The 27,612-nt window shown below is 34.8% G+C and overlaps 1 protein-coding gene across 1 annotated transcript; it reads left to right on the forward strand.

The window, feature by feature from the left end:
- Window positions 1-26: 26 nt before the first annotated feature.
- LOC142349826 (very long chain fatty acid elongase 5-like) lies at window positions 27-19,494 on the forward strand. The gene is made up of 3 exons (XM_075401623.1): window positions 27-832; window positions 18,075-18,285; window positions 18,793-19,494. The coding sequence occupies exons 1-3, from the start codon at window positions 508-510 to the stop codon at window positions 19,166-19,168; spliced, it is 912 nt and encodes a 303-aa protein (XP_075257738.1). The 5' UTR covers window positions 27-507; the 3' UTR covers window positions 19,169-19,494.
- The last annotated feature ends 8,118 nt before the right edge of the window (window positions 19,495-27,612 follow it).

The following is a 27,612-nucleotide window of genomic DNA, read 5'->3' on the forward strand; positions in this document are numbered from 1 at the left end:
ATTGTATTTGGTTCTTGGTGGCATTATGATCTTTGTTTCTTTTCAGGTTTATCTTGGGGGGCCGTACTCTTTACGCCTGCTGGTCAGGGTCACAAGTTCGGAATCTCACTGGTATTTATTTAGTGCTTGACATTGAAAACGAAGAAAAGATATTTACTCAAGTAGCTCTCTTGAAGCAATATACGTAGTCTTGTAGACTGCAGATTAACCTCTCGAAAGAACTACCTCGTATGATCTACTTATAACGCTCTGTGTATGTGTACTTTAGTGACTACTGTTCGAAACAAATTCAATTGAAGGCCATTGTTTGAGATACATCTCAGTTTTGAATACTCTCTTCTAAAGGCGGATAGAGTTGAACCTTACTGACATTCTGCTGTGCTTACGCGTGTTATTGTGTGTCCTGATCTTATCTTCACAGTTTGTCTGTGTTTGTCACAAGATAGCTTACACCGACCAAAGCTGTTCATTTTGAACTTTTGAGCAACAAAGTAATCGAATTACACCATGAACGAAATTAACGGAACAAATTCTGAGAAGGCATTTGGGTCTTTGTACGAATATTTGACTTGGGAAAAGACTAATTTCTACACGAATGTGTTCCCACTGAGTGAAAAGTACCCGATGGTGGGAATGGATTCAATCATAGCGGCGGAAGTCATCTATGCAATACTACTGTGGTGGGGGATGTCCCGGATGAAGGCGGATAAGAAGCCGCTGATCCAGGATGGTCGCTGGGCTCTTAGGGTTTACAATGCTTTCCAGGTGCTACTGTCTGGCTATATCTCGTACCTGGCTACCAGCACCTACTTCAAAAAACTTCTCAAGAGCGGTAAATTTAGTAAATAAGTATTTGAGAGTATTTAAGAAATAGATCGAACCTTTTGCTATTAATTTTGCCGAGAGGAGTGAAGTGCTCCGATAAAATTTAGAAAAATGTATCTAGGCTACAGCCCCTGAATTAAATTGCATCGCCTGTCGTTGGAGAGCATTTCTTCCGATATTATTCGGTTTCAATTAAGATAGGCTTCGCTCGTCTTTGATGATCACTGCAATCAGAATCTAGAAATTCGACGGGCTGCTTTTTGGCAAAGGTATCTTCGAGTCTTTTCCGGAATTCTTCCGGCTATGTTTTTTGATCGATAATTTTTTTGGAGTGTATTTAGAAAAGGATGTAAAAGTCAATGCCGCACGTTAAAATTGAGTGTTCAGGTCACACGGCTGGTAACACTTGAAGCCGTGTGAACTGAAGTCGTTCAGCCGTGTGACCCGAACACTCAGTTTCCACGTGCGGCATTGACTTTTACATCCTTTTCTATTTACACTCAAAAAAATATCGATCAAAAAACGTAGCCGATCAAAAAGCAGAGAGAAGACAAAGTGATTTTCAGTTCATGCTACGCTATTGAGAGAGAGAGCGAGAAAAGTAGGTGTGGAAAAATTTTTGCTGAGCCAGCGAAATATTTTGATCACGTGCGGCATTTTTGAAGTTTTTACTTCACTTTTTGGGTAAGGTGGTTGTTCTGAATCTTATTAACAAGTAATTGTTTGTTTGGGAGCATTTTTGACTACCTCAATGATACATTCAAGTTTTATCTGCAATCTGGAGCTATTTTGTGATTTTGCCTTTTTGAACGCTTTTTAGCGGTTTTGTACTTTTTGTCTTTTCTTATGTCCAGAATAAATGTTTTGGTTTAAGTTGGTATTCACATGGGTTTCACAGGCGTTTTTATTTTTTATTATTATAAATTTGTTTTAGTTGAAGAAAAAATTCTAAAATTTAGCATTTCTTTTGCTTAGTTTTTCCGTTTTTCAAGTTTTTAAGTGTTCAGGTCAAAGTGCAGGTTACACTTCACATCCTTTTCTAAATACACTCCAAAAAATTATCGATCAAAAAAATAGCCGATCAGAAAGCATAGCAGAGAGAGGAGAAAATAATTTTCATTTCATGCTACGCTTTTGAGAGAGATCGAGAAAAGTAGGTGTGGAAATTTTTGCTAAGCGAGCAAAATGTTTTGATCACGTGCGGCATTTTTGAAGCATTTTCTTCAAGTTTTCTTTTCCCTTTTTGGGTAAGGTGGTTTTTCTTAATCGTATTAACAAATAATTGTTTGTTTGGGAGCAGTTTTGACTACCTCAATAATACATTCAAGTTTTATGTGCAATCTGGAGCTATTTTGTGATTTTGCCTTTTTGAACGCTTTTTAGCGGTTTTGTACTTTTTGTCTTATGTCCAGGATAAATGTTTTGGTTTAAGTTGGTATTCACATGGGTTTCACATGCGTTTTTATTTTTTATTATTATAAATTTGTTTTAGTTGAAGAAAAAATTCTAAAATTTAGCATTTCTTTTGCTTAGTTTTTCCGTTTTTCAAGTTTTTAAGTGTTCAGGTCACACGGCTGGTAACACTTGAAGCCGTGTGAACTGAAGTCGTTCAGCCGTGTGACCCGAACACTCAGTTTCCACGTGCGGCATTGACTTTTACATCCTTTTCTATTTACACTCAAAAAATATCGATCAAAAAACGTAGCCGATCAAAAAGCAGAGAGAAGACAAAGTGATTTTCAGTTCATGCTACGCTATTGAGAGAGAGCGAGAAAAGTAGGTGTGGAAAAATTTTTGCTGAGCCAGCGAAATATTTTGATCACGTGCGGCTTTTTTGAAGTTTTTACTTCACTTTTTGGGTAAGGTGGTTGTTCTGAATCTTATTAACAAGTAATTGTTTGTTTGGGAGCATTTTTGACTACCTCAATGATACATTCAAGTTTTATCTGCAATCTGGAGCTATTTTGTGATTTTGCCTTTTTGAACGCTTTTTAGCGGTTTTGTACTTTTTGTCTTTTCTTATGTCCAGAATAAATGTTTTGGTTTAAGTTGGTATTCACATGGGTTTCACAGGCGTTTTTATTTTTTATTATTATAAATTTGTTTTAGTTGAAGAAAAAATTCTAAAATTTAGCATTTCTTTTGCTTAGTTTTTCCGTTTTTCAAGTTTTTAAGTGTTCAGGTCAAAGTGCAGGTTACACTTCACATCCTTTTCTAAATACACTCCAAAAAATTATCGATCAAAAAAATAGCCGATCAGAAAGCATAGCAGAGAGAGGAGAAAATAATTTTCATTTCATGCTACGCTTTTGAGAGAGATCGAGAAAAGTAGGTGTGGAAATTTTTGCTAAGCGAGCAAAATGTTTTGATCACGTGCGGCATTTTTGAAGCATTTTCTTCAAGTTTTCTTTTCCCTTTTTGGGTAAGGTGGTTTTTCTGAATCTTATTAACAAATAATTGTTTGTTTGGGAGCAGTTTTGACTACCTCAATGATACATTCAAGTTTTATGTGCAATCTGGAGCTATTTTTGTAATTTTGCCTTTTTGAACGCTTTTTAGCGGTTTTTTACTTTTTGTATTTTCTTATGTCCAGGATAAATGTTTTATTTTAAGTTGGTATTCACATGGGTTTCACAGGCGTTTTTAATTTTTTATTATAAATTTGTTTTAGTTGAAAAAATTCTAAATTTTAGCAATTTTTTGCTTAGTTTTTCCTTTTTTTTCTAGTTTTTAAGTGTTCAGGTCAAAGTGCAGGTTGCACTTCACATCCTCTTTTAAATACAGTCCAAAAAATTATCGATCAAAAAACATAGCCGATCAAAACCCAGAGAGGAGTGATTTTCAGTTCATGCTACGCTTTTTAGCGGTTTTGTACTCTTTGTCGTTTCTCAAGTCCAGGATAAAGGTTTTGGTTTAAATTGGTATTCACATGGGTTTCAGTGGCGTTTTTTATTACAAATTTGTTTCATTTGATGAAAAAATTCTAAATTTTAGCGTTTTTACTACTTAATTTTTCTGTTTTTCTAGTGTTCAGGTCAAAGTGCAGGTCACATCCTTTTCTAAACGCTCTTAGAAATTATTGATCAAAAAATATAGCCGATCAAAAAGCATAATGGAGAGAAGAGAAAATGATTTTCAGTTCATGCTACGCTTTTGAGAGAGAACGAGAAAAGTAGGTGTGGAAAAATTTTTGCTGAGCCAGCGAAATATTTTGATCACGTGCGGCGTTTTTGAAGTTTTTACTTCACTTTTTGGGTAAGGTGGTTGTTCTGAATCTTATTAACAAGTTATTGTTTGTTTGGGAGCATTTTTGACTACCTCAATGATACATTCAAGTTTTTTGTGCAATCTGGAGCTATTTTGTGATTTTGCCTTTTTGAACGCTTTTTTAGCGGTTTTGTACTTTTTGTCTTTTCTTATGTCCAGGATAAATGTTTTGGTTTAAGTTGGTATTCACATGGGTTTCACAGGCGTTTTTATTTTTTATTATTATAAATTTGTTTTAGTTGAAGAAAAAATTCTAAAATTTAGCATATTTTTTGCTTAGCTTTTCCGTTTTTCAAGTTTTTAAGTGTTCAGGTCAAAGTGCAGGTTACACTTCACATCCTTTTCTAAATACACTCCAAAAAATTATCGATCAAAAAAAATAGCCGATCAAAAAGCATAGCAGAGAGAGGAGAAAATAATTTTCATTTCATGCTACGCTTTTGAGAGAGATCGAGAAAAGTAGGTGTGGAAATTTTTGCTAAGCGAGCAAAATGTTTTGATCACGTGCGGCATTTTTGAAGCATTTTCTTCAAGTTTTCTTTTCCCTTTTTGGGTAAGGTGGTTTTTCTTAATCGTATTAACAAATAATTGTTTGTTTGGGAGCAGTTTTGACTACCTCAATAATACATTCAAGTTTTATGTGCAATCTGGAGCTATTTTGTGATTTTGCCTTTTTGAACGCTTTTTAGCGGTTTTGTACTTTTTGTCTTATGTCCAGGATAAATGTTTTGGTTTAAGTTGGTATTCACATGGGTTTCACATGCGTTTTTATTTTTTATTATTATAAATTTGTTTTAGTTGAAGAAAAAATTCTAAAATTTAGCATATTTTTTGCTTAGTTTTTCCGTTTTTCAAGTTTTTAAGTGTTCAGGTCAAAGTGCAGGTTACACTTCACATCCTTTTCTAAATACACTCCAAAAAATTATCGATCAAAAAATAGCCGATCAAAAAGCATAGCAGAGAGAGGAGAAAATAATTTTCATTTCATGCTACGCTTTTGAGAGAGATCGAGAAAAGTAGGTGTGGAAATTTTTGCTAAGCGAGCAAAATGTTTTGATCACGTGCGGCATTTTTGAAGCATTTTCTTCAAGTTTTCTTTTCCCTTTTTGGGTAAGGTGGTTTTTCTTAATCGTATTAACAAATAATTCTTTGTTTGGGAGCATTTTTGACTACCTCAATCATATATTCGAGTTTTATCTTCAATCTGGAGCCATTTTTGTGATTTTGCCGTTTTGGACGCTTTTTAGCAGTTTTGTTTTTTTCGGTTTTGTAGGCGGTTTTGCAAGCGTCATTTTCAGGTTTTTGTTTCGTTTTTTTAGGGTAAAGTGGTTGTTCTGTATCTTATTAACAAGTAATTGTTTGTTTGGAGCATTTTTGATTACCTCAATCATATATTCGAGTTTTATGTTCTATGTGGAGCTATTTTTGTGATTTCGCCGTTTTGGAGGCTCTTTAGTGGTTTTGTACCTTTTGCCGTTTCTTATGCCCACGATAAATGTTTTGGTTTAAGTTGGTATTCACATGGGTTTCAGTGTCGTTTTTATATTTATATAAAATTTGTTTTAGTTGAAGAAAAAGTTCTAAATTTTAGTAATTTTTCGCTGAAGTTTCCGTTTTTCAAGTTTTTTTGCGTAATTACACTTTTCTGCTTTTCAGAGTAATTTTTCGTATTCAATTGTTCAGTTACTTTTTTGGGGTTATTGTTTTTAGGTGAAAAAAGTTTTTGGTTTGATAGCATACATTTGAAAATAATATACCAATTCTGCAGTTTTTTTTTTACTTTTTTTCTCTTGTTGCGAATCTTTTCCAGTGCGTTTGGTTGTCAAGTAATTGCTCAACGACTAATCATGAACCGTTTTTAAAATGTGTTACAAACATCTGAGAATTCTCAACTCTAAGAGATTATTTTACAGTCTTCTCCGATATGTCCTAGTTTCTCTTTTGCTAGGTTTTTCTGCTTTTTTTCAAGTTTTATCGCTCATAATGTTTTTAATTGCCTCCATCATCTCAGCGGGCTATTTCGGCGGCCTTTTTTCTACGTCCTGGAATAGAACATTTCCTTTTTACCTTACTTCACAGCATGTGCAAAAATTAGCGTTAAATTTCTTTGACTTTTCTAGGCTAGTTTTGTTTTTCTAGTTTCGTGTTCAAAATGCCTTGTCGGCAGTAGTTGCTCAAAATACAATCTACAATCGATAGAGTTACTGGCAGAAAACTACATCAAAATGGAAACGGGATAAACCCTTAAAACCCAATTTAATATTCACGATACTTGAACTTTGTTCTTATAGGTCCTTATTGCCATCTAATGGTAATTGGTATTAATGCTAGCCTTTGTATCCCCGTCCTTTAAAATCAAGAATAAGTCTAAGTAACGAATGATATCAAAATAACTCACACTTTAAAGCAGTTTTGTACAATAATCAATTTCGTCATTTTTTGTACAACCCCATTCGCGTTTATGGAATTCAATGTCGGCAATTTTCCAGCAATCCGCTGGGTGTTTTTTCTAACATATTCAATTTCACTAAACAGAAGTTGAGTATACTAGGCAATCTCTTAGCAAAAAATTTGGAGTCTCAACTCGTGAAAAATTGCCAAGAGCATATTTTCACATTTTTCTTTTCCTGCCCAGTTTCGGTGCTTTTTTTATTTCTTCAATTTGATTGGTATACTGAAGTTAATGGTAGTGGATGGCTGGGCTTGGGAGTAAGTTAAGATATACTTCGAGTCGATTCCGGAGTCTTCTGGCTATGCTTTTATTTTTTGTAGGATGTTTTCACACCTTTTTTCATGACTTTCAGCTTTCAAAACGCAATAAACAGGTAAATCTCAGCGGGAAAGTTGTTTCATTAGAGGTCCTTGGCCGCGTTTAGTAGTCCCTCAAGTGCTTAGAGGAGTAAAACTACTGGGAAGGCCGTAAATCAAGGTTAACAGGGCTTTTTTAGGAGTTTTGATCCCAAAATGTTGCAATTCTGCGTTTTGCCTTTTTTCGATTTTTTTGTTGGGGCAGTCTCGAACTGATTTGTAAAATTTGATAAAGGTCTTTTACAAGACATAATTACTTCTTATGGACATTTTTGGAGCTATATGTTTTGGTACTCCAAACATAGCACGCAGATTTATACTAATTTTTACATTTTTTAAAATTTTTTATTTCAACTTTTTCCAGCCCTACGTGCCAAGTAACCTCCTCTAGAATTTGATTATAGTTTACTCCATATTTTCTGCTAGTAATGGAGTGGTTTTCAAGATTTCAACATAACGAATTTTTTAATCTTGCAATTGTAAACTTACATTTTTTTGACATTGCCATTTGATTTTTGCCAGCCCAAGGGGCCGAGGAACCTCCTCTTGTTTTTGATAATATGTTTCTGCAGAGTTTTTGCTAGTAATAGAATCGTTTTCATCATTTTAACGTCACGAGTTTTAGCAATTTTATAAAACTTGCGATTTCAATTTATTTGCCAGCCTCAGGGGCCAGAAAGCCTCATCTAGGGTCTGATTATAGGTTACTGAAAATTTTTGGCAATATAATGTTTTTTGACATTTTATTATCACAAATTTTAGCAATTTTTCCATAATACTATTTTTTAAATTTTTTCGATATTTGTTATTTTTGAGTTTATCTAGCCCCAGGGGACAGGGAACCTCCTTTAGGGTTTGATATTAAGCTAGTGCATAGTTTCTATTGGTAATGAAGTGGTTTTAACCATTTTATTGTCACGAATTTTAGCATTTTTTTGATTAAAGTTGCTATTTGAAACTTTGTTTGTGGTTTGTTATTTTATAGTTTATCTAGCGCCCGGGGATAGAGAACCTCCTCTAGGGTCTAGGGTTTGATAGTAGGTTACTGCTTGGTTGGTAGGATTAATGGTATCGCATTCAACATTTTATTACCACGCATTTTTTTGCAGTTTTTGTGACCAATTAAGTTTTTAAAAATTTTGCTGATGATTTACTAGACAGATTCGAGAGGGCGGCAGCAAAAATTGTTTTGATCATAATAATTTGGCAAAATTTATAAACTTTGAAAAAATTTGCAATTTTCATGTATGTTTTTTATCTTCAGTTTTTCATCTTTAGTGGCCAATTAACCCATTTTATAGCTTGTGCGTGTGTTAATGGTTATTTTTAAGTGGATGAATGTTGAGCTTTAAGCTAAAGGCTTCAAGAGTTTTTTTTGTTTTTGTTTAGTTTGTTTGATTTTGTTTGTTTTAGGTCCTCCATTTTTGGGACTGTTTGCCTTTTTAGCTGCCAATGCTAATTGATAAGCTGGTCAGATGCTGCAAATCTATTTTTCTCATTCAAATCTTTGGATTGTAATTTAGGTCTTGTACTGCTATGTTTTTTTATTTCCCTTTACCTTTTGATCACATTTTTGGTTTTACATAAGTCACGGGTTTCACGCTTAGCTCGTGACTTACCTCACTCACTGTTTTAACTGAATGGATTTTAAATTCTTTCACGCATTAAATCACTGTCGCTGAATACGGTCAATGTCAAAAGAATAAAATCAAAAGAAACGGGATAAACCGAAAAGGCCCGTTCATAAGTCATAGTGATTTAAGAGCTCTAAGTTAAGAACCTGAATTAAGTATACCTTAAGAGTAAGGTGCTGTACACCGAATTAGAACACTTTTTGAAACTTCTGGTAATTTCCATCTTTCTTTTTCTGTTTCAACCGTGTTTTACCAGTTATTAAAAGCCTTTTAGCAGTTAATAGCCCGCCCTCATCTCAGCCGGCAATTGTAGAGGTTCTAATTTTTTATTTAACTATTCAAAGAATTTGATCGTAATTGGAAGCTGTTTTTTAAGACTCGAAGAGGAGTGTTGGTGGACCGTCTTTTTAATTGTTCTCGAACGAAGTTTGAAGCACTAATTGTGAGCGCTTGTGTCTTTTTTATGCAAAATTTTCCCTTGGCTATTTTTGTGCTTTTGTTCTGGAATATTCTTCGACTTCTTGGGTGAATTTTTTACACTTTAGCTCTCCATTTTTGAGTAATTTGAGTTGCTCTCTTTCTGAAACAGAGTTCGTTGATAAAAGCGATTTTGAGATAAAGGAAATCCAAGGCCTTGTAGTTGAGTATTTAAGATGTCAGACTGCCATCCTGGTGTTCATTGGTTCGAAAACCTGTGGGTTTGTTTTTTTGCACCCGTAGAACTTTTCTAAGCTACACTTTTAAACTAAACTACCCCTGTCTGTCGTTCGAGAGCAGTTCATCTAACGTTAGTCGGTTTATTTGATCAACAATTTTTTGGAGTGTAGTTAAAACAGTATGTAAAAATCAATACAGAACGTAAAAACTAAGTGTTCAGGCCACACGCTGTAATTTTCTGTTCGTACCGTGTTTTTGAGAGATCAAGAAAAGTAGGCGTGAAAAGATTTTTGCTGAACGAGCGAAATATTCCATGCGCTTTTTTCGTTTTTTGGGTTTACTCTACTTTTACTCTACTTTTTTCAAGCCATATTAACAAGTGATTCTACCTTTGAGGTCATTTTTGACGATCTCGATCGCATATATGCAATCTTGAACTATTTTACCTTTCGTCGTTTTAGACGCTTTTTCAGCGGTTTTTGTACATTTTTTTATTTTAATTGTCTGGGAGTTTTCAGTTCAAACTGGTTTTTTGTTGGTTCTTTTCTTATTATCCTTACGAATTTGTTTTCGCGAAAGAAAACTGAATAAATTTGAACAATTTTTGCGTAGCAAGTTTTTTGCCTAATTCTCCTTTTTTTCTGCTTTTCAGAATTTTTTGTCACGTTCAATTAGGGTTGGTGGTAGGGTTATTGTTACTCATTGAAAACAATTAAAGGTTTTTGTTTACATTTTCATGAAATAATTTAATTGTGCAGTTTTTCAATTTATGCACAGGTTTTTGTGTATTCAAGTGCTTTTGGGTGTCATGTGCGGGCTCAATGAATGAGCGGGAATTTTTGCCTAATTGTGTGTAGACTGGTTGTTGAGACTTAAGGTTTTTTATATTAACGATTGGTTCTACTGAATGGTTTTTAACCAATTTTTTGATCATTTTTGGTCTCTTATTTTCTTTAGTCAATGGAAGTTCTTTGAATTTTAGATCAAGACTTGTGCCGCTTTGTTTTTAGTTCATTGAATAGAAATTTGCTTCGCTTTACCGTAATTCACAGATTATTTTAGCGTGCATCTTTGTGGCTTCTTTTTGCTAGATTTATTCTTCTTTCATTCTGCTCAAAGTGCTTTTAACCGACAGTTGACCGGCAAAGCATCCTAAAATGAATGAAGAATTAAATCAGAAATAAATTGGGATAAACTCATAAAGTCCAGTTTCAGATGTCCGCTACTTAAATTTGGTTATAATTCTTAGTTACATCTTTCAGACGCTGTTTTCGTGGTTTTTGCACTTTTTCATATTTTAGTGCCTGGAGTAATTTTACTATAATTCTCAGTTTCCGTCTCTAGTGCTTAGTATTAATACTTCACCCTGTATCCCCTCATTAAGAAGCAGGAGTGTCGAACTGCCGAATGACATTAAAATGGTTTGCGAAATTTTTTCTTACAAAAATCAATTTCCGTTTTTTGTTCTTGCAATGCCAATTGGGTAATGGGAACCAATGGCGGCTATTTTCTAGCAACCTGATGGGTATGCGAATGAAATTAGTTTTGAAATAAGGTTACAGATCTTAGGCGTTGAATTATTCAAAGGCCCCAGTTATTTTCCGGGAGATCGGGTAAAATAAATACAGTAAATTCAGGTTATGCGTTTCGTACCGGAAATCTCGTGGATGATCGTTAGCTTGAAAATGTTTTAGAGAGCAACTGTTCTCAAGTTTTGCTGTCTGTTTTCTGGTTTTTAAATCAATTGGCTCCTTGAGGTGCAAAGGGTTTTCTATTAAAAACTACTAAGTTAATGATATCGATATCCTATATGACGTTAAGGCTGTCGCAGACCATCATAATTGGATGTGGAGTACATTGAGAGTGGCAGTGTTTCAAGGGTTTGCTACATTTGTACTCTTTTTTGGCTCCTAGTGCTCATCAGGCTGCGCTGTTCAGTTACTGTTAAGTGACGTACCAGATCTGACATATACGCGATTATAGACACTATGTAACCAACATAAGCCTTATGCTTTGTTTTCGCTGATGTGTAAGTAAATATGTTCTCCGAGTAAATTCTGCTCTGATAATTGTCCCAAGGTCGTCTTGCTTCTTCAAACTTGAAGCCGCGGTTTTGCTCGATGTTACATTTGCTTCGTTTTTAAAGTATGTCACTTTGTATTTGCGTTGAAGTTTCAAGAAATTGTGCCAACACCATTCGTTTAGCCTATCAAGATCTGAATGCCGGTCTTCTAAACAGGTTAATTATACATGAAAGATAACTGGCAACTAGGAACCTAGTGCAACGCTGGTTGGAACGTTTTTGTTCATTGATTCGGAGTGTTGAATTGAAACGCATTGCAGCGAGTGTTCGCAGTAATCAACTATTGACATGAATGCATAACCCCCTTAGCAAATTTACCTGCCTCCTATTTTGCTAACTGCCCTCTCTTAGAGTACCTTGTTAAATTTTTTCGTTATTCCAGGGAAATTTTTATCTAAGAAGGCCAGAAGCCTAACTGTTCAATCTGCTGATCTGTTGTCTCAATCTAAACTGAATTTGTCAGTTGATTGCTGGAGAGACTTCATCAACTATTTTTTTGAAAATCTGTTGAGACAACTCAACGAAGTTTATGGGTCGATGATGTTGTTTTTCGTCATCCTTGTACATTGGTGTTATTGCACTCTTCTAACAATAGCTGGGGAACTGTGTCATTAACATCAAGATAAGGGTTCTGGGCAAACTTTTCCAGGAGCAAATTCCCCATACCGTTGTGGCCTTTTTCTTTGTTAACATCCAGAGATTCTAGAATTAGCTTGATTTTTTTTTTAATTAACCAATTGAACTTTTTCAATGTTTGCTGAATTGGGATTGAACAATGGCTTTGAAAATAATTGGAAAAAAGTCTGGCCTTCCGTGAATTGATGATGCCGTTTTGTCCTGATCTTGTTTTTCGGGACCTTGCTCTCCAATGTTTGCAAATTTAGTGCACTGTGGGGGTACCTCTCTGTTGGTTTAATAGCCACAAAGCGATAGCTGAGGCTATTATTGGCCTTCTCTTGGTTTTTTACGACTCGAAGAGGAGTACTGGTTTTCTACCCGTCTGTCCTTTTTTAAAGGAAATAGATTTGCTCATGCGGCATTATGACCTAAAAGTAACAGTGAGAAAGGCTGTCATGGTGTACAGATTTTAAGTGAACAAGAGAAGTTTTTTGATCATGCGCTGCATTCAGTGAATGACTTTTTGACTTTTGAAAAATGGTTTTGAGAGAATGGCGCGTATAGATAACCGTTGTTAGCCGTTTTTTCCGTCCATTTGGCTCATTTTTTATTAATAGCCGCGAAGCGTTAGCTGAGGCTATTATTGGCCTTCTCTTGGTTTTTTTTTATTTATTTCGTCGTCGAGATTTTTTTTACGACCATATGACGTCACAACCACTTCAAATCTGCTTTTTGTTCATTCGTTCATGCAATTTCAACTAAATTGCGTGTGTGACGTCATTTTTCACTCTTAGTGGAGTTGGTTTTTTGTTCATTTGCGTGATTAAATTTTTGGTCCCACGTGACTTACGTCACTCTTAAAAATGACTTCCTCACTCTGGAATTGAATTTTCTTTGCTTTAATTCAAAGAGATAAGGTCAAGTGAGTGCTTGCCACTCTTATTGAAGGTTATCTAAGAGCAGCTAATAGAAACAGCAGTAAGTTATACAGATTCTTAATCACCTTAATGAAAAAAAAAAGTTTCTTTTTGGTCTGTCTTTTTTTACCTTCTTTTTGAGACTGCAGATCTATGAAGCTATTGCGGCTACTTTCTGGCAATTTGCCAGCTATGTTTGTTTTTTGTAGAAATAATTTTTGATCGATGCTGCATTAATGAGTAACTTTCTGAAATTGCTACCACAAAGTTTTGCAGTGATGCGTTTCAAGTGTTAATTGGGCAAATATTTATATTTTTTAGTTAATTTTTGTCCTTCCATTTTTTCTGTTTTGCATCTTTGAGAGGTTTCTCTGAAACATCAGAGTATATGGAACTTAATTTTAACGATCCATTCATTGATCACCAGTTTTTAACGTGAGGTCTTTTTGTTTTATAAAATTGTAAACAAATTAATCCGATTTTTTTTTGGTTTTCGTCCAATTTTTTGTCATTTTTTGTTTGTTTTTGGTTTTAATTAAAGAATTTTTTTCTGTGAGCAGCCAGTGGTTTAATTTCGTGCTGTTGAAGATTGGTTTATTTCTACTATGTTTTTTCTGGCTATGTTTTTTAGCGGAAGTACTATTCGTTCAGACCGCGTTTTGACCTAAAACCGAAAGAGTAAATTTGCCGTGTGAACTAATTTTTTTTCCGAGCTAGAAGTTTTTTGACCATGCGCTTCGATCAGTGAATGACTAGTGTTTTCGGTTTTGAATAGTTTTTTTTACAGAATGCCGCAGATAGATAATCCTTTTTAGATGGTTTTTCGTCAAATTGGCCCAGTTTTTGCTTATTTTTTTGCGGAAGTAATTTTTAGTAGAAGCTGTGTCGAAATGTGATTCTCTGACACTGATTTCACAGTAATTTTAAGAGTCTCATAATGCGTTTTGAATTCTTAAATGACCATATATTTCTCAATTTTTAATTCATTTTTGGTTTTTATAAATTGATTTTTTTTATCTTAAAGCATTTTATTTAGAAATTAATGCTCATGGCACTTTATCTTTGATATTTCATGCATTGAATGCCCCTTTATAAAGTGAAGGATTTTTGTTTTACAGAGTTGTACACATGATTGACCAATTTTTGACAGTTTTTTTGTCCAATTTTTATCTTTTCTATTTGTTTTTTCGATGCAGCTACAATATAAAGTCTTCTGTGCTTTGTCAGGGATCCTACTTTTTTTTACTAATAATATAATTTTTTTTCAGTAATTAAAATTCTGCAAAAAATATTTTCATGAGTGCAATTTATTTTTTTGCAAAATATTTTATTGTTTTCATTCTCGGAACCCTGTTTGTACCTAATAATCCATTCCGGAGCTCAGTTATGTAGTTTTCTGCTAAATAAGGAATTGTAATAGTTTTTCTACTTCATTTTCTTTTCAATTAAATTCTTATTCGAAAATCAAGAAAGTCGTTTTGTTTTTTATGAGTTTTTAATTATGTCCTTATTCTCAGTATTCTGACATATATCTGTCTACCATTTTCCTGAGACCTGTAGTTCTAATCAGCTCTGCTTTTATCAGTTGTTAAAAAATGTTTTTAGTCTGTTTCAAATTGTTTTTTCATAGTGCGGCACTGAGGTTTTGCTTGAAATGCCGTTTGAACATTTTGACTGATAATTACTTTCTACGATTATTTGTGTACCCTAAGTTTTGATTTTAAACAATTTTTTTGCCTTCGAGTTGTATTGTTTTTTGTCCTTTTGTTTAATGTTTCTACTATTTTAGTGATTTTGTCTTAATGCAGTTTTGGCCTACTGTAGCGTTTATTGAGTATATTGATAGTTGAATTAACGTCTCATGGTTGTGTGCTCCTTTTTTTCTCTAAATAATCCAAGTGTCTTTTGCTACAAAAAGTCTGTCAATGCAATTTGATAATTTTGTATCACCATCACAATTTTACACAATTTTCATTTTTCTCCTTTTCAATCTTAGAGATGTTTGGGATCGCGTTAAGTTTTGACTGATTGTTTTGTTGAATATGAAACTGGTTTTCCTTAAGCGAAACAAAGGTTTTCGTTTGTATTCTACGTGTACATGAAAAATAAATTGTCCTCCTATTTTTTTTTGGCAATTTTTTTTTACTTAAGACGGTTGTTTTCTCTGCATTTATGCGGTCTGTCAAAGGATTTTAGCTATTTTTTTGTTCATGCGGCATATTGTTCTAAAAGCAAAAGTGAGCAGGGCAGTCATGTTGAACTGATATTTGCAAAGCTAAGATAATTTTTTTATCTTGCGCTGCGTTCAGTGAATGACTATCATTTTGTTAATTATTTTGAAAGAAAGGCGCATATAGATAGATAACCGTAAGACGTTTTTGCGTCCATTTGGCTCATTTTCTTAGTTGTAATTTGGTTTTTTGTAGAAAGTTTTGGATCGATGCTGCATTAATATGTAGCTTTCTTAATTTGAAACCAGAAATTTTTACAGATCCATCAATTCTTTTTCAATTCTTTTTTGTTTGGAAATGCGTGCTTTGAACAACTCTTTTGAATACGAGAATTTCCTTTGTTTTATAAAATTTTACACATACTAATCCGTTTTTTCTTTTAATTTTTGTCCATTTTCCTGTTTTTGTTTGTTTTTGGTTTCAATTTTTATGAAAAGTCTTCTGTGCACAGCAAGTGGTTTGGTTTAATATCGTGTTATTAAAAACGCATTTGCTTTTGACGTTTAATCTTTGAAACTCAATGACAATTTGCTCCTTAATAAATAATTTACGCTTTGACAATTTTTTTGCCGAGTATTTTAGTTTCCCCAGTTCTCAGTAATTTTTTTATTTATTAGTATTAGAAAATAGGATGACTTTTAAAAATTTTTGAGCCATGATTGCTAAATAATTTTATGCACTTATTTTCTGATCGATATTCTTTGGAGTAAGTTTTAAACAGGATGTAAAAGTCTGCGCCGAATGTGAAAATAAAGTGTTTAGGACGAACGGCTTAATGAATCGAAGAGCAGAGAGGAGAGGTTTTTTGTTTTTGTTCTTATGAGCAAAAAAATGGGTGTGAAAAATTACCTAAAATTAAAGTGTGTTTGCAAGCATTTTAGAACTTCTGAAGCAAATATTACACTTGGAATCAATTCTCGGCTGTTTTTTTTATCATTTTGCCTGGTTTTAAGCTTTTCAGGTACTTTTTATGTTCATTTTTATAGCATTTGCCGAATTGCGAAATTTTGTGGCTGATAAAAGTTTTTTTAGCAGTTTTTGGCAATTTTTTAATGATATCTTTTCGCTGATAATTTTTAAATGTTTTTGTTGAATGAAAATTGGCTAATCTCGAGCTACTTTTGCCGGTTTTAGTATGCTATTTATGGTTCTTGCCTATTTCTTCTGATCTGACAATTCTCATTGCCGTTTTTACCAATCAGTACTTAATTAGGAATTCTTTCATAGGTGTTGCTACTATGAGGTGACTCTTCAAGTTTAGACAAGGTACTTTTTACTAATAAAAATTACACAAATTTCTATTTATCAGTTTTTTTGTTCTTGACAGATTCCAATAGTCTTATGATCTTCTCTCCTGCGTTTTGGGATGAGCGACTGATCTAGCAAAAGAATTTAAAAACCGTTTGCGCCGATTAATTGGTGTGACGAAAACTAACATCTTGAGTCACAAATTAGAATTTTGTTCAATTAAGTTAAACAATTTTCTGTTTTCAGTTATATTGCGTTTTATTTGTTCTTTATTACTTCTCCGTCAAACAATTGGTGGCTGAATGATGTACAAGGGAATGCAATTAATATTTTCGTGGTTCAACGGTTCGGAAGTTGCATTTAACATTTATAGAGATTTTTTTAGAGCATATCACTTTGGTTATGTACGTCATCCTCAAATTTCAATTTAAACCGTTTTTATGATATTGTCTGTCAATTGTTAGTATTTGTTGCAAACTACCTCAATTACAGGGTTTTTATATCAATCGTTATTTGAACTCGCATTTAAAATTAAATTTTATCAGATGTATCAGTTTTTGTCAATCAGTTTTCTTGTTTTTTTTTCGGTTGTTTTTTTAAATGCTGATTATAATGATTAGAATTTTCTATAGATGAGTGAGGATTATCACTCCTCTACTTCGAGTCGTTTCTGGAATTGGAGTGATGATTTTGGTCACACCAAAACAGGAAGTGGAGCGAAACGGGGAGTGGTTTTGCGGCGTGAAATGATTGACTGTTTTTTTTTCGGATTTTTTTTTGGATCTGATTTAAATTGTTTTCCTAATCCAATCATTGTCCATTCTAGGTCGTTTTTTTTTTAAAAAAAAATGAGTCAATGAAAATTCTTAATTGTATTTCAGGGTTTGTCCTTCTTTGGTTTTTTATTTCAACAAGATTTTTGATACGACCATATGACCAAATAAATGGGGCACACGTGACTTACCTCACTCTCAAAAATGACTTCCTCACTCTCAAATTGACTTTTTTGCTTTCATTCAAAGAGATAAGGCCAAGTGAGTGTGTGTTATTCTAATTGAATTGTATTTTGGGGCAGCTAATAGAATCAGCGATAAGATAAACAGACTCTTAGTCAAAATATAACATTCAGCATTTAGTTTAAAAAATGTTTTTTGGTCTGTTTCTCTTACTATCTTTTTCAGACTGCAGATCTACGAAGCTATTACGGATATTTTATGGTAATCTGCCAGCTATGTTTTTTTTTGCGTTTTGCTCGAATATATCGTTGAATCATGAGTACCACTGACGACCGACCAGCTCAATATGGCTGAACAAAATGCAGGAAAGGCTTTGAGATAATTTTTTCCGGCGGACTTTGTTATTAGCACATTTTCCGAACAATTTCACTTTTTTCCTAGCACTGAGCAAACTTTATTATTGATCACATGATTGTTGCTTAATTTTGTTTCGTTTTGTGAGTTTGTTTATCTATTTCTTAGGTTCGGTTGTAAGGTGGAAATCTACTTTGGCCCTACTGTCACCTCAAACTCAAATAGTTATTTTTAATTTTCGTTTTTACTTGGCGTATATATCTCGGTTTTGGACAATTGACACCATTTTGATGTTTTTTCGATATCTGGAATTTTTTATCGGAGGTGCTTATGATTTCACGATTTCCCTGTTTTGGAGTCTGACTGGTTTAGAACGTCGAAATTCTTGTTTCGTGTTCGTTTGGTTTTTGGATCTTACTGAAAAGTGTAATCAAACCAAGTAGTAATAGACATGTAAGATGTTCGTGTATGTGTAGGAATTGTGTGTCAGCCGATGAAGGTGGAGATAGAAAGTGACAGAGATTCGTACGAGTGGGAGACGTACACGTGTTGGCTGTTCTACATGAGTAAGTGGCTGGACTACATGGACACCTTCTTCATCATCGCACGATCCAAGTGGAGACAGCTCTCATTCCTACACTGTTTCCACCACTCAAGCATGATTGTTCTTACATGGATCGCCACAAGGTTAATATTATCTCTGCCACCTCTTGCATGAACAAAGTACTACCTGTTTTTACTTGGACAATAGTTTGATCAGCTTAATAAGGCGGCAAAAGTGGCGAGTTCCTGAATAGAATTATTGCGGTAAAGTCTCAACTGTAAATTGTCAGTGTTACTATTCTGTTTGAAGCAATTTGTGACTTATTGTAATAAAAAACACGAACTGTTGCCGTAACGAATTCATAAATTTTATTAAACACTACTTTTGAATTGAAGGAACAAATGTAGAGCACGTAGTACTTCACTGACTATTTGAAATTTTCACCTGAGTACAAAACAAGCAACAATAAATGAGTACTGAGATAAATGGAGAACGTCCGAAAATATAGCATTAGATCAGTTGATATCGAACTATAGAAAATGGAAGGATGCAAAAATTGAAATTTGGAGTATAGGAAAATGTTTTTATTCGGATTTCTATAGCAAATAAAAAAAATTAAGTTTAATTAAGAGAAGTTTGTATGATTGCAGGTACCACCCTTGCGGCTACTTTCTGATCGCCGCCCAGTTGAATGCCCCAGTACACACAGTGATGTACTTTTACTATTTGTGCTCCTCGTTCCCATCCCTGGCTCCCTTTCTATGGTGGAAGAACTACATCACAACAATCCAGTTACTCCAGTTTGTAACTGGCGTCATCATTAGCATCTACTGCTTCTGCAGACAAGCCATGGGGGAATCTATGGGACTGAGTTTCTTCTTCGTCATGACTTTCATTCTCTACGGAATCACTTTATTTGCATTGTTCAAGGCCTTTTACGACCAGACGTACAAGGCAGCCAAAAAAGCGGCAGCCCAAAAAGCAGCAGCTCAAAATGCGGGGACAGGATCGAAGAAAGAAATGTGAGCGAAGTGTTGTGGAAATGCATGCGCGTAAAAGATTGAAACTACTACAGCGTCTTAGATGTGCAACTAAGCAAGTTTGCAATAGAACCAAGAAACTACACCTGCAGTATTTTATTAAAAACAATCGTTCAATTCCTAATCAGTTATAATGCTTTACCTACTACTTGAGACTTGTGAAGACACATCAATAATGTGAAATTTGTAATCCAAATGAATTTGCACTAAAGAAATTACGGACTTTTTGTTGAAGACTTTGTTGTGGGTACAGCCTAAAATATGCGGTTTCGGCCGCCTTTATGAAATAAACTATTATGCTTTTTGCAGAAACTTTTTTCCCAAACATTTAGGATACAACTAACTGGCTGTTGTTGATCTGAGGTAGCTGGCAGATTTTTCGACGCAGTGATTGCTGAGAGGAGCTAATCCGTGGGTCGTTAACAAAACGAGTGTTTATATACTTTTGTATTTTGTACGTCTGACCCATGGTACCAGTTCTGAAGACATTTTGCGAGCTTATATTGAATGTGATAGTAGCTGGGAACAATTTTGGCGTCCGCAATAATTTTTCTTCATGCTTTATCATGGGTTTCTAACGGGCCTCCTATTCAAAAAATTTTCGAAAGGTTTTCCGCAGCCTTCACTCTGCAAGAGTTACTAATTATTCTGTACGACAAAAGTACTTTCATTCTAAAATACTTTAGTACCCCGCTATTAATGGCTTTTATAAAAATTGAGCAATTGTTATTTGGGTATTTCATTGTTATGAAATTACCGTTCAGTTCTCATTAAATTAACTAATATCTAAGTGAGCACGAGGAGGCATTATTAATTGGTATTGTGACAGAATCTGTAAACTAATTGGGTTTGTTAAAAATATGCGCAAACTGAATTCGAATTGTGACTCTACAGATTGGTTTTTTGATTGCTCTTTGTGTAAGTATAAATTCCGTCTTGTTTCTTCATGGCAAAGGAGTCACATCGGTTTTTTTCATCATGTAAAAGCTGTATAGGTAGCAGGTATGATTGGTAATTTTGGTGGTCCATATTTATAACCTCATACTTGTTGAGTTTAGCCTCCCAACCGATTGCAGGACTGGAATTTGAAATCAACTTCAAAACATAATTTTTAACATGCTGAAATTATGTTCAAGTTGGACCTAGCGAGACAATGTCAAGGCAACTGATTCAAAGCAAAAATATTATTGAAATGAACCTAAGAAATTGTGCTGAGTGCCAATATTCGGGGAAATTCTCAAACCCTGATAATTATAAATAGAGTTAGATTGTCTGATGTGAAGTCTCATAGTATTTACTGAAAGTTGTTTATGGTCATTCAAACGCCAGAAGTGTAAACGATTTCTATTTAATTTGCAAATGCGAACTATTTTTGATCTCATTGCGATGCAACGATAAATCATGGTACTAATTTTTGTTTTACATCCGGATTTTCCTCCTTAGCAGTATCTATATGACTCTTTTTTGGCCAAGTTTTGGAACATTTTTCAGGGGACGATTTCCGAGAGATAATTGTCGAGTTAAATCATTTTTGTGTTGGTTGTGTTATTTACGAGTGAGTTAAAATCTTTGTTGTATCGTGTAGTTGTCGATCTGGATTCAAATTAAGTGTATTCAGGCAGCTTTGTCTTTGATAATCTGAGAATAAGAGTTCTTCTCTGGTTTTATTTGCCCACTTTTAATTTCAAAATCAATAGAACTAGGCCATTTATCTTTTCATTTCGTTGTACCAGAGCTTTTAGGTGTTTCGTCAACCTGGAAATGATAAATACTGGCAACTCAAATTAAAAATTTCTGGTATAATGTAAGACGAGAACGTAAAGGGACATTTAAAACTTCGCATGTAATCTTCGTAAATTTCTTTCTCATAAGAAGGGACCGAGTACTTCGTAGCAAAACTGGACTCCAATGAAGGTCTGTTCTGAACTCTAATCAACTTGAACCTCCAATCTAATTAGCAACTATTGCAGGAATAGTGTGGCTGAAATGTGAATGAGTTTGAGATGATTGCTTCGCTGTTTGAATGAAAGATTACGAGTAGTTGAAGAGAAAACTGTTCCCTGTGCACAATTAGTATTTAAAATGAAAATCTAGTAAGTCAAACTGTGTTTGGTACAACAAAATAGATCTAGTGATAATCAAAGAAATATGTCATCAGGTTCCACATAGATTGAGGTACTTAAAGATTTGGCTTGCTATACGCCTTCAGCTTTTAAAAGAGCTCTAGGTTTGTGAAGTCAATGCGCCTACAAGTCGGCAATATTTCTGTTAATTATATTTGTGAAGCTGTAAGCTGAGTGGAGCTATTTTGCGGTGCTCTTGGCTTTTTTTGCTCCGTGGTCTGACGCTCTTTTTCTTTTTACATTTGTTGACACAGCAAAGCTGAAAAGGTCAAATTTTCTGAATGACTTCTTCCTCTCACTAAAGGCGTTTGAGCGCGTGAAGTCATTTCTCATTTTTTTCCATCAATGGTTTTAAGATGATTTGTGTGATTAGATTTTGATCACACGTGACTTTCTTCACGCAATAAAATGACTTCTGCACTTTGAAACTTTATTTAATTTTAACTAGTTTAAGGTCAAAGAAATTTTTGGCACTGTTGGGTGATTATTAGGATATCCACAACTAAGTTAAGTTAAGTGGATCCACAAGACAGCAGTCATGATTATAGTGGGGAACGTCAGGGTGATTGACTCTCTAGAGAACACATGATGTCCCCCCCTTATAGTAATAATATTACAAGAGGCAGTGGGGGACATGGAAATGCTATACTGAGACGAACATCCTCAGTTATTAATCCAGTTCTTGGACGTGATCCGCAACCTTCGTAATGTGCTCAGATGTATCTATTAGCAGTGAATTTGGCGGTAGTTTGCAAAGCGGATACTCTGAGTAGTGTGCCCTGAACATGCCACTATGGACTCGAAACAAATTCTCTTGAATATCTTACTACTCATCAGTGCAAGCAAGAGACAGATGAATTTGAGGCAGAGCATCAAATAGCCTCCTTCAAAGTGATTAAAGTTGGCTGTTATTGGGCCCTGTTAAAAACTCCAATGATCAAACGACGGTTTTCGAATGCGAATGTCAAAGTAACGAAAGTGAAATTGACACAAGTAGATGAAGTTTGACTCTTTAGTATTGACTCGACTGGACTCCAATTAAAGTTTTTTTTTCTGAACTGTAATCAACTTGAACCTCCATTCTAATAGGAAACTATTGCAGGAATAGTGTGGTTGAAGTGTGGAAGAGTTTGAGATGATTGCTTCGCTGTTTGACTGAAAGTTGAGTAGTTGAGAAAACTTCCCTGCGCACGATTCGTATCTGGAATGAAAATCTAGTAAGACATAATTTGTGTGGTCCGACAAAACAGATGTAGTGATAGTCACAGAAACATTATGTCGTCAGGTTCCACATAGATTAAGGTACTTAATGCTTCGGCTTTCTATGCGCCTTTAGCTTTTAAAAGAGCTCTAGGTTTGTGAAGTCAGTGCGCCTCTCCGGACTATTTCTGTTTATTATATTTGCGACGCTGTAAGCTGAGTGGAGCTATATTGCGGTGCTCTTGGTTGTTTTGTTGCATCGTCTGACGCTCTTCTTCGTTTTACATTTCTTCACACAGCAAAGCTGAAGAAGTCAAATTTTCTTATTGACTTCTTCCTCTCACTGAAGGCGTTTGAGCGCGTGACGTTTATTCTCATTTTCTCTTTAGCAATTGCGTGTAATTAGATTTTGATCACACGTGGGTTACCTCAATCAATAAACTGACTTTTGCTTTTTAAAACTCAAGTTTAATTTGAATTAGTTTAAGGTCAAAGGAATTTTTGGCACTGTTGGGTGATTATTAGGATATCAACCACTAAGTTAAGTTAAAAGGAGCCACAGGATAGCAGTCTAGATTAGTGTGGGCAACGTCAGGATGATTGACTCTCTAGAGAACACTTGACGCGCCCCACCAGAGTGAAATAATATTCCAAGAGGCAGTGGGGGACATGGGAATGCTATACTGAGACGAACATCATCAGGAGAGAGTTATCAAACCAGTGGATAGACGTGATTCGCAACCTTTGTGTTGTGCTCCGGGGTAACTACTAGCAAATAAGTTGGCGGCAGCTAGCAAAGCGGGTGGTCTGAGTAGTGTGCCCTGGACAAGGCACTACGGACTCGAAACAATTTCTGTTCTGAATTTCTTGCCTGTCAGATAATTGTCATTCCAAGCAAAAGATCGAGATGAAGTTGAGGCAGAGCATCGAATAGCGCCCTTAAAAGGGGGCAAAAGTGGTTGTTATTGGGTCCTGTTAAAAACTCCAATGAGCGAACGACGGTTTTCGAATGCGAATGTCGAAGAAACGGAAGTGAAATTGAGACAAGTAGATGAAGTTTGACTCTTTTGTATTGGCTCGACTGGACTCCAATTAAAGTTTTTTTCTGAACTGTAATCAACTTGAACCTCCATGCTAATAGGAAACTATTGCAGGAATAGTGTGGTTAAAGTGTGGAAGATTTTGAGATGATTGCTTCACTCTTTGACTGAATGATGAGTAGTTGAGAAAACTGTTCCCTGTGCACGTTTCGTATCTAGAATGAAAATCTAGTAAGAAATAATGTGCGTGGTCCGACAAAACAGATCTATTGATAGTCACAGAAACATTATGTCGTCAGGTTCCACATAGATTTAGGTACTTAAAGATTCTGCTTGCTATGCGCCTTTAGCTTTTAAAAGAGCTCTAGGTTTGTGAAGTCAATGCGCCTCTCGGAAATATTTCTGTTAATTATATTTGCGAAGCTGTAAGGTGAGCTGAGCTATATGGCGGTGCTCTAGCTTTTTTGCTTCGTCGTCTGACGCTCTTCACACAGCAAAGCTGAAAAAGTAAATTTTTTTGAATGACTTCTTCCTCACGTGACGTCATTTCTCATTTTTTCTCTAGCAAAGGTTTTAAGATCATTTGCGTGATTAGATTTTGATCACACGTGACTTACTTTACGCAATTAAGTATTTTTTGCACTTTAAAACTTAATTTTAGTTTGAACTAGTTTAAGGTCAAAGGAATTTTTGGCACTGTTGGGTGATTATTAGGATATCAACCACTAAATTAAGTTAGGAGGATCCACAGGACAGCAGTCTAGATCAGTTTATTTTGAATTAGTTTAGGGTCAAAGGAGCTTATATGTGCAGTAAAGGTCCCTAATAAAATGCTTCTGCGGAATGAATGTTAACAAGCTTTATTAATTTATCGCTGATTTTTTTACCTAGCTTTTTGAGAGGCGTCGATTTTTTTTCAATTGAGATCTGTATCTGTACGCAAGTCTAATATTTGTAATACGGCACGCAAGTCTAATCTTTCGGAGCTATTCCGGCAATCTGCTGGCTATGTTCAGCTATTCGAAATGACTCGTGGAATTGTGATCAGAGTGTTCCTCCATCCCAAAGATTCAAATTCTATATTGGATCTCACTTCTTTATACCCGTCCAACTTTTAGCTTTGCTTCCACCCTTTTCTTACCTCGTTCCGGGTGAGCTTGGACTCCGTCCATCCCTACGCTAGCTTTTAGAGAGGTAAAGATAAGAGTTGCTTAGCAAATGCTTCTTGTACAGTTGCTGAACTCCCTCCAATAGTTGCTAGAAAAATGGTTTACATCTTTTTTCTTTTTACGTTTATATAAATTCAGCGGTTTTTGAAATAAGCGAAAGTTAATGAATTTTTTGCGAGCCACTTTCTATTGATTCTCAAAATTGTATGGATTTCCGCAACTTTGCAATAGAATAACTTGTGTATGTTACTTTATGACTGACTCCTCTCAAATTAAGGTGTCAGTAAGGCCATTAGCGTAAAGGATCAATGTTTTTTTTTCACAAAATAGGAACAAATTGGTGTAATTTTGCCCAAAGGATAATTTGTACTTCGGAAAATTATTGGGTTGTTAAGTTTTGTTTTTACAGTTTAGTGAAATTCGCTGCTTCGAACAGTTTTTTCCTCAAATCATTGGAAGGTATCTGTTTCAAAAATCTAAATTGATGCTCTTATCCATCTGAGGATTCTGTCATGCTATAGTCACTACTTTTAGCTAAGTGCGGATCCGAAAGCCCTCAAATTGCCGTGTCTCGAGGGGGCCAGTACTTTTACGAGGAGAGGTATATTTACAAACACCCAAAGCATGGCCAAAATTGCTAGCAGCTTTGGATTACCAGATATCGAACTATTTAGAGAGATAATTTAGAGAGACTATTTAGAGAGACTATATCGAGATAATTTTTCAAATTGAGCCCAGGAAAAATTAAGCGCTTACCTAATTTCCAATATTTTTGTTCACTTCTATTTTTTTTATAAATCCAATTTCTGTCAGTTATTTGAAGCTAAACCCACAAATTGGGCAGTAGATCGAAAAAGAGAATTTTTATCAACATCCTAAGCTCTCCTTCATAGCTCACCACTACATTTTCCAGCAAAATACTTTGATAGTTGATATCTTACTTATCTTTCCGATAAATAATCTTCATAATCTACTGGCATGTTTATATTCAGCGAAAAATATCATAGTGTTTAATAGCCGCCCTCATCTTCTCAGCCGGCTATTATAGCGCTCCTATTTTTTTACAATTCAAAGAATTTGAATTGTATTGGGTGGCTGTCTTTTTTACGGCTCGAAGAGGAGTATTGGAGAAGTCCTTTTTTTAAATCAATTTTATTGGAGTGATTTTTGAAGCGGGAAATGAAACGCGTGAAAAAATTTGGAGTGATTTTGGTAGTGAACCAAAGTGAAGAGCGGAGCGAAAAGAGAGTGGTTTTTGTTCATACCGCTGTTTTTGAGAGAGCGAGAAATTGATGTGTGAAAAAATTTTCTCCAAGGGAGCGAAATTTTTTTGTTCACGTGCGGCTTTTAAAAGCAGTTTTTTTTGCAACTTTTGATGGTTATGAGGTTTGATTTTGATAGTGTATTAATTTCAGGCTTGTTTTGATAGGATTGAAGGTTTCAAGTAGTTAATTTGATTTTTAATGCTAATTTGGAGGTTTTTGATCAGTTTTGCCCGATTTTTAGACGAAATTTAATGATTTTTTACCTGTTTTTTTGTTTTACTGCTTTAAGTGGGATTTGAATAGAAGCTTGTTCCTTAAGGAATCTTCAGATACCAATTAATTAAAGTTTTGTTGGTATAAATCATTTTTTTTCTTAGGAAAAATGACACAAAAATTGAGAAATTTTAAACCATTTTTCTTATTTTGAAGTTTTTCTTTTTTTAATCTTAGACAAGTTTCTTACGCACCCTATTATGACTCGCCCACTGTTGTGCGAGCTTTTCATTGCTCTAATTGCAAAGGAACCTTATTCGGCGTTATGTTTCTTGTACTATTAAAAAAACTCATTTAGTTTTTATAGTTTTTTGTCGAATTTGTTTTTGAATGCCGTTTCTATTTCTTTTTTATGGCATTTGTGGAGGTTTAGGGTTCATAATACTTGTTCTAGTTGTTTAGTAATAAGTATTGGCAATTTTCTGCTCCGAGTCGTTTCCGGAATTCTTCCGGCTATGTTTTTTTTTAAGATCTGTTCACACATTTTCATGATTTTTGAAGTCAAATTGGAGTAGTGATTTTGGTCACGCCGAAACAGGAAATGGAGCGAAAAAGCGAGGGGTTTTGCGGCGTGAATTTTTTTCGCTCTAATTTTAAAGTAGAATGAGAAAACGGTGTTTGAACAAAAATTCGGTTTATACGGTGTTTAATAGCCGCCCTCATCTTCTCAGCCGGCTATTATAGCGCTCCTATTTTTTTTTACAATTCAAAGAATTTGAATTGTATTGGGGCGCTGTCTTTTTTACGACTCGAAGAGGAGTATTGGAGAATTCCTTTTTTTAATCAATTTTATTGGAGTGATTTTTGAAGCGGGAAATGAAACGCGTGAAAAAATTTGGAGTGATTTTGGTAGTGAACAAAAGTGAAGAGCGGAGCGAAAAGAGAGTGGTTTTTGTTCATACCGCTGTTTTTGAGAGAGCGAGAAACCGATGTGTGAAAAAATTTTCTCCAAGGGAGCGAAATTTTTTGTTCATGTGCGGCTTTTAAAAGCAGTTTTTTGCAATTTTTGATGGTTATGAGGTTTGATTTTGATAGTGTATTAGTTTCAGGCTTGTTTTGATAGGATTGAGGTTTCGAGTAGTTAATTTGATTTTTAATACTAATTTGGAGGTTTTTGATCAGTTTTGCTGATTTTTAGACGAAATTTAATGATTTTTTACCTGTTTTTTTGTTTTACTGCTTTAAGTGGGATTTGAATAGAAGCTTGTTCCTTAAGGAATCTTCAGATACCAATTAATTAAAGTTTTGTTGGTATAAATCATTTTTTTCTTAGGAAAAATGACACAAAAATGGAGAAATTTTAAACCATTTTTCTTATTTTTTTGAAGTTTTTCTTTTTTTAATCTTAGACAAGTTTCTT

Source organism: Convolutriloba macropyga, chromosome 11 (assembly GCF_964194025.1).
Source record: "Convolutriloba macropyga chromosome 11, txConMacr16.3, whole genome shotgun sequence".
NCBI lineage: Eukaryota > Metazoa > Xenacoelomorpha > Acoela > Convolutidae > Convolutriloba > Convolutriloba macropyga.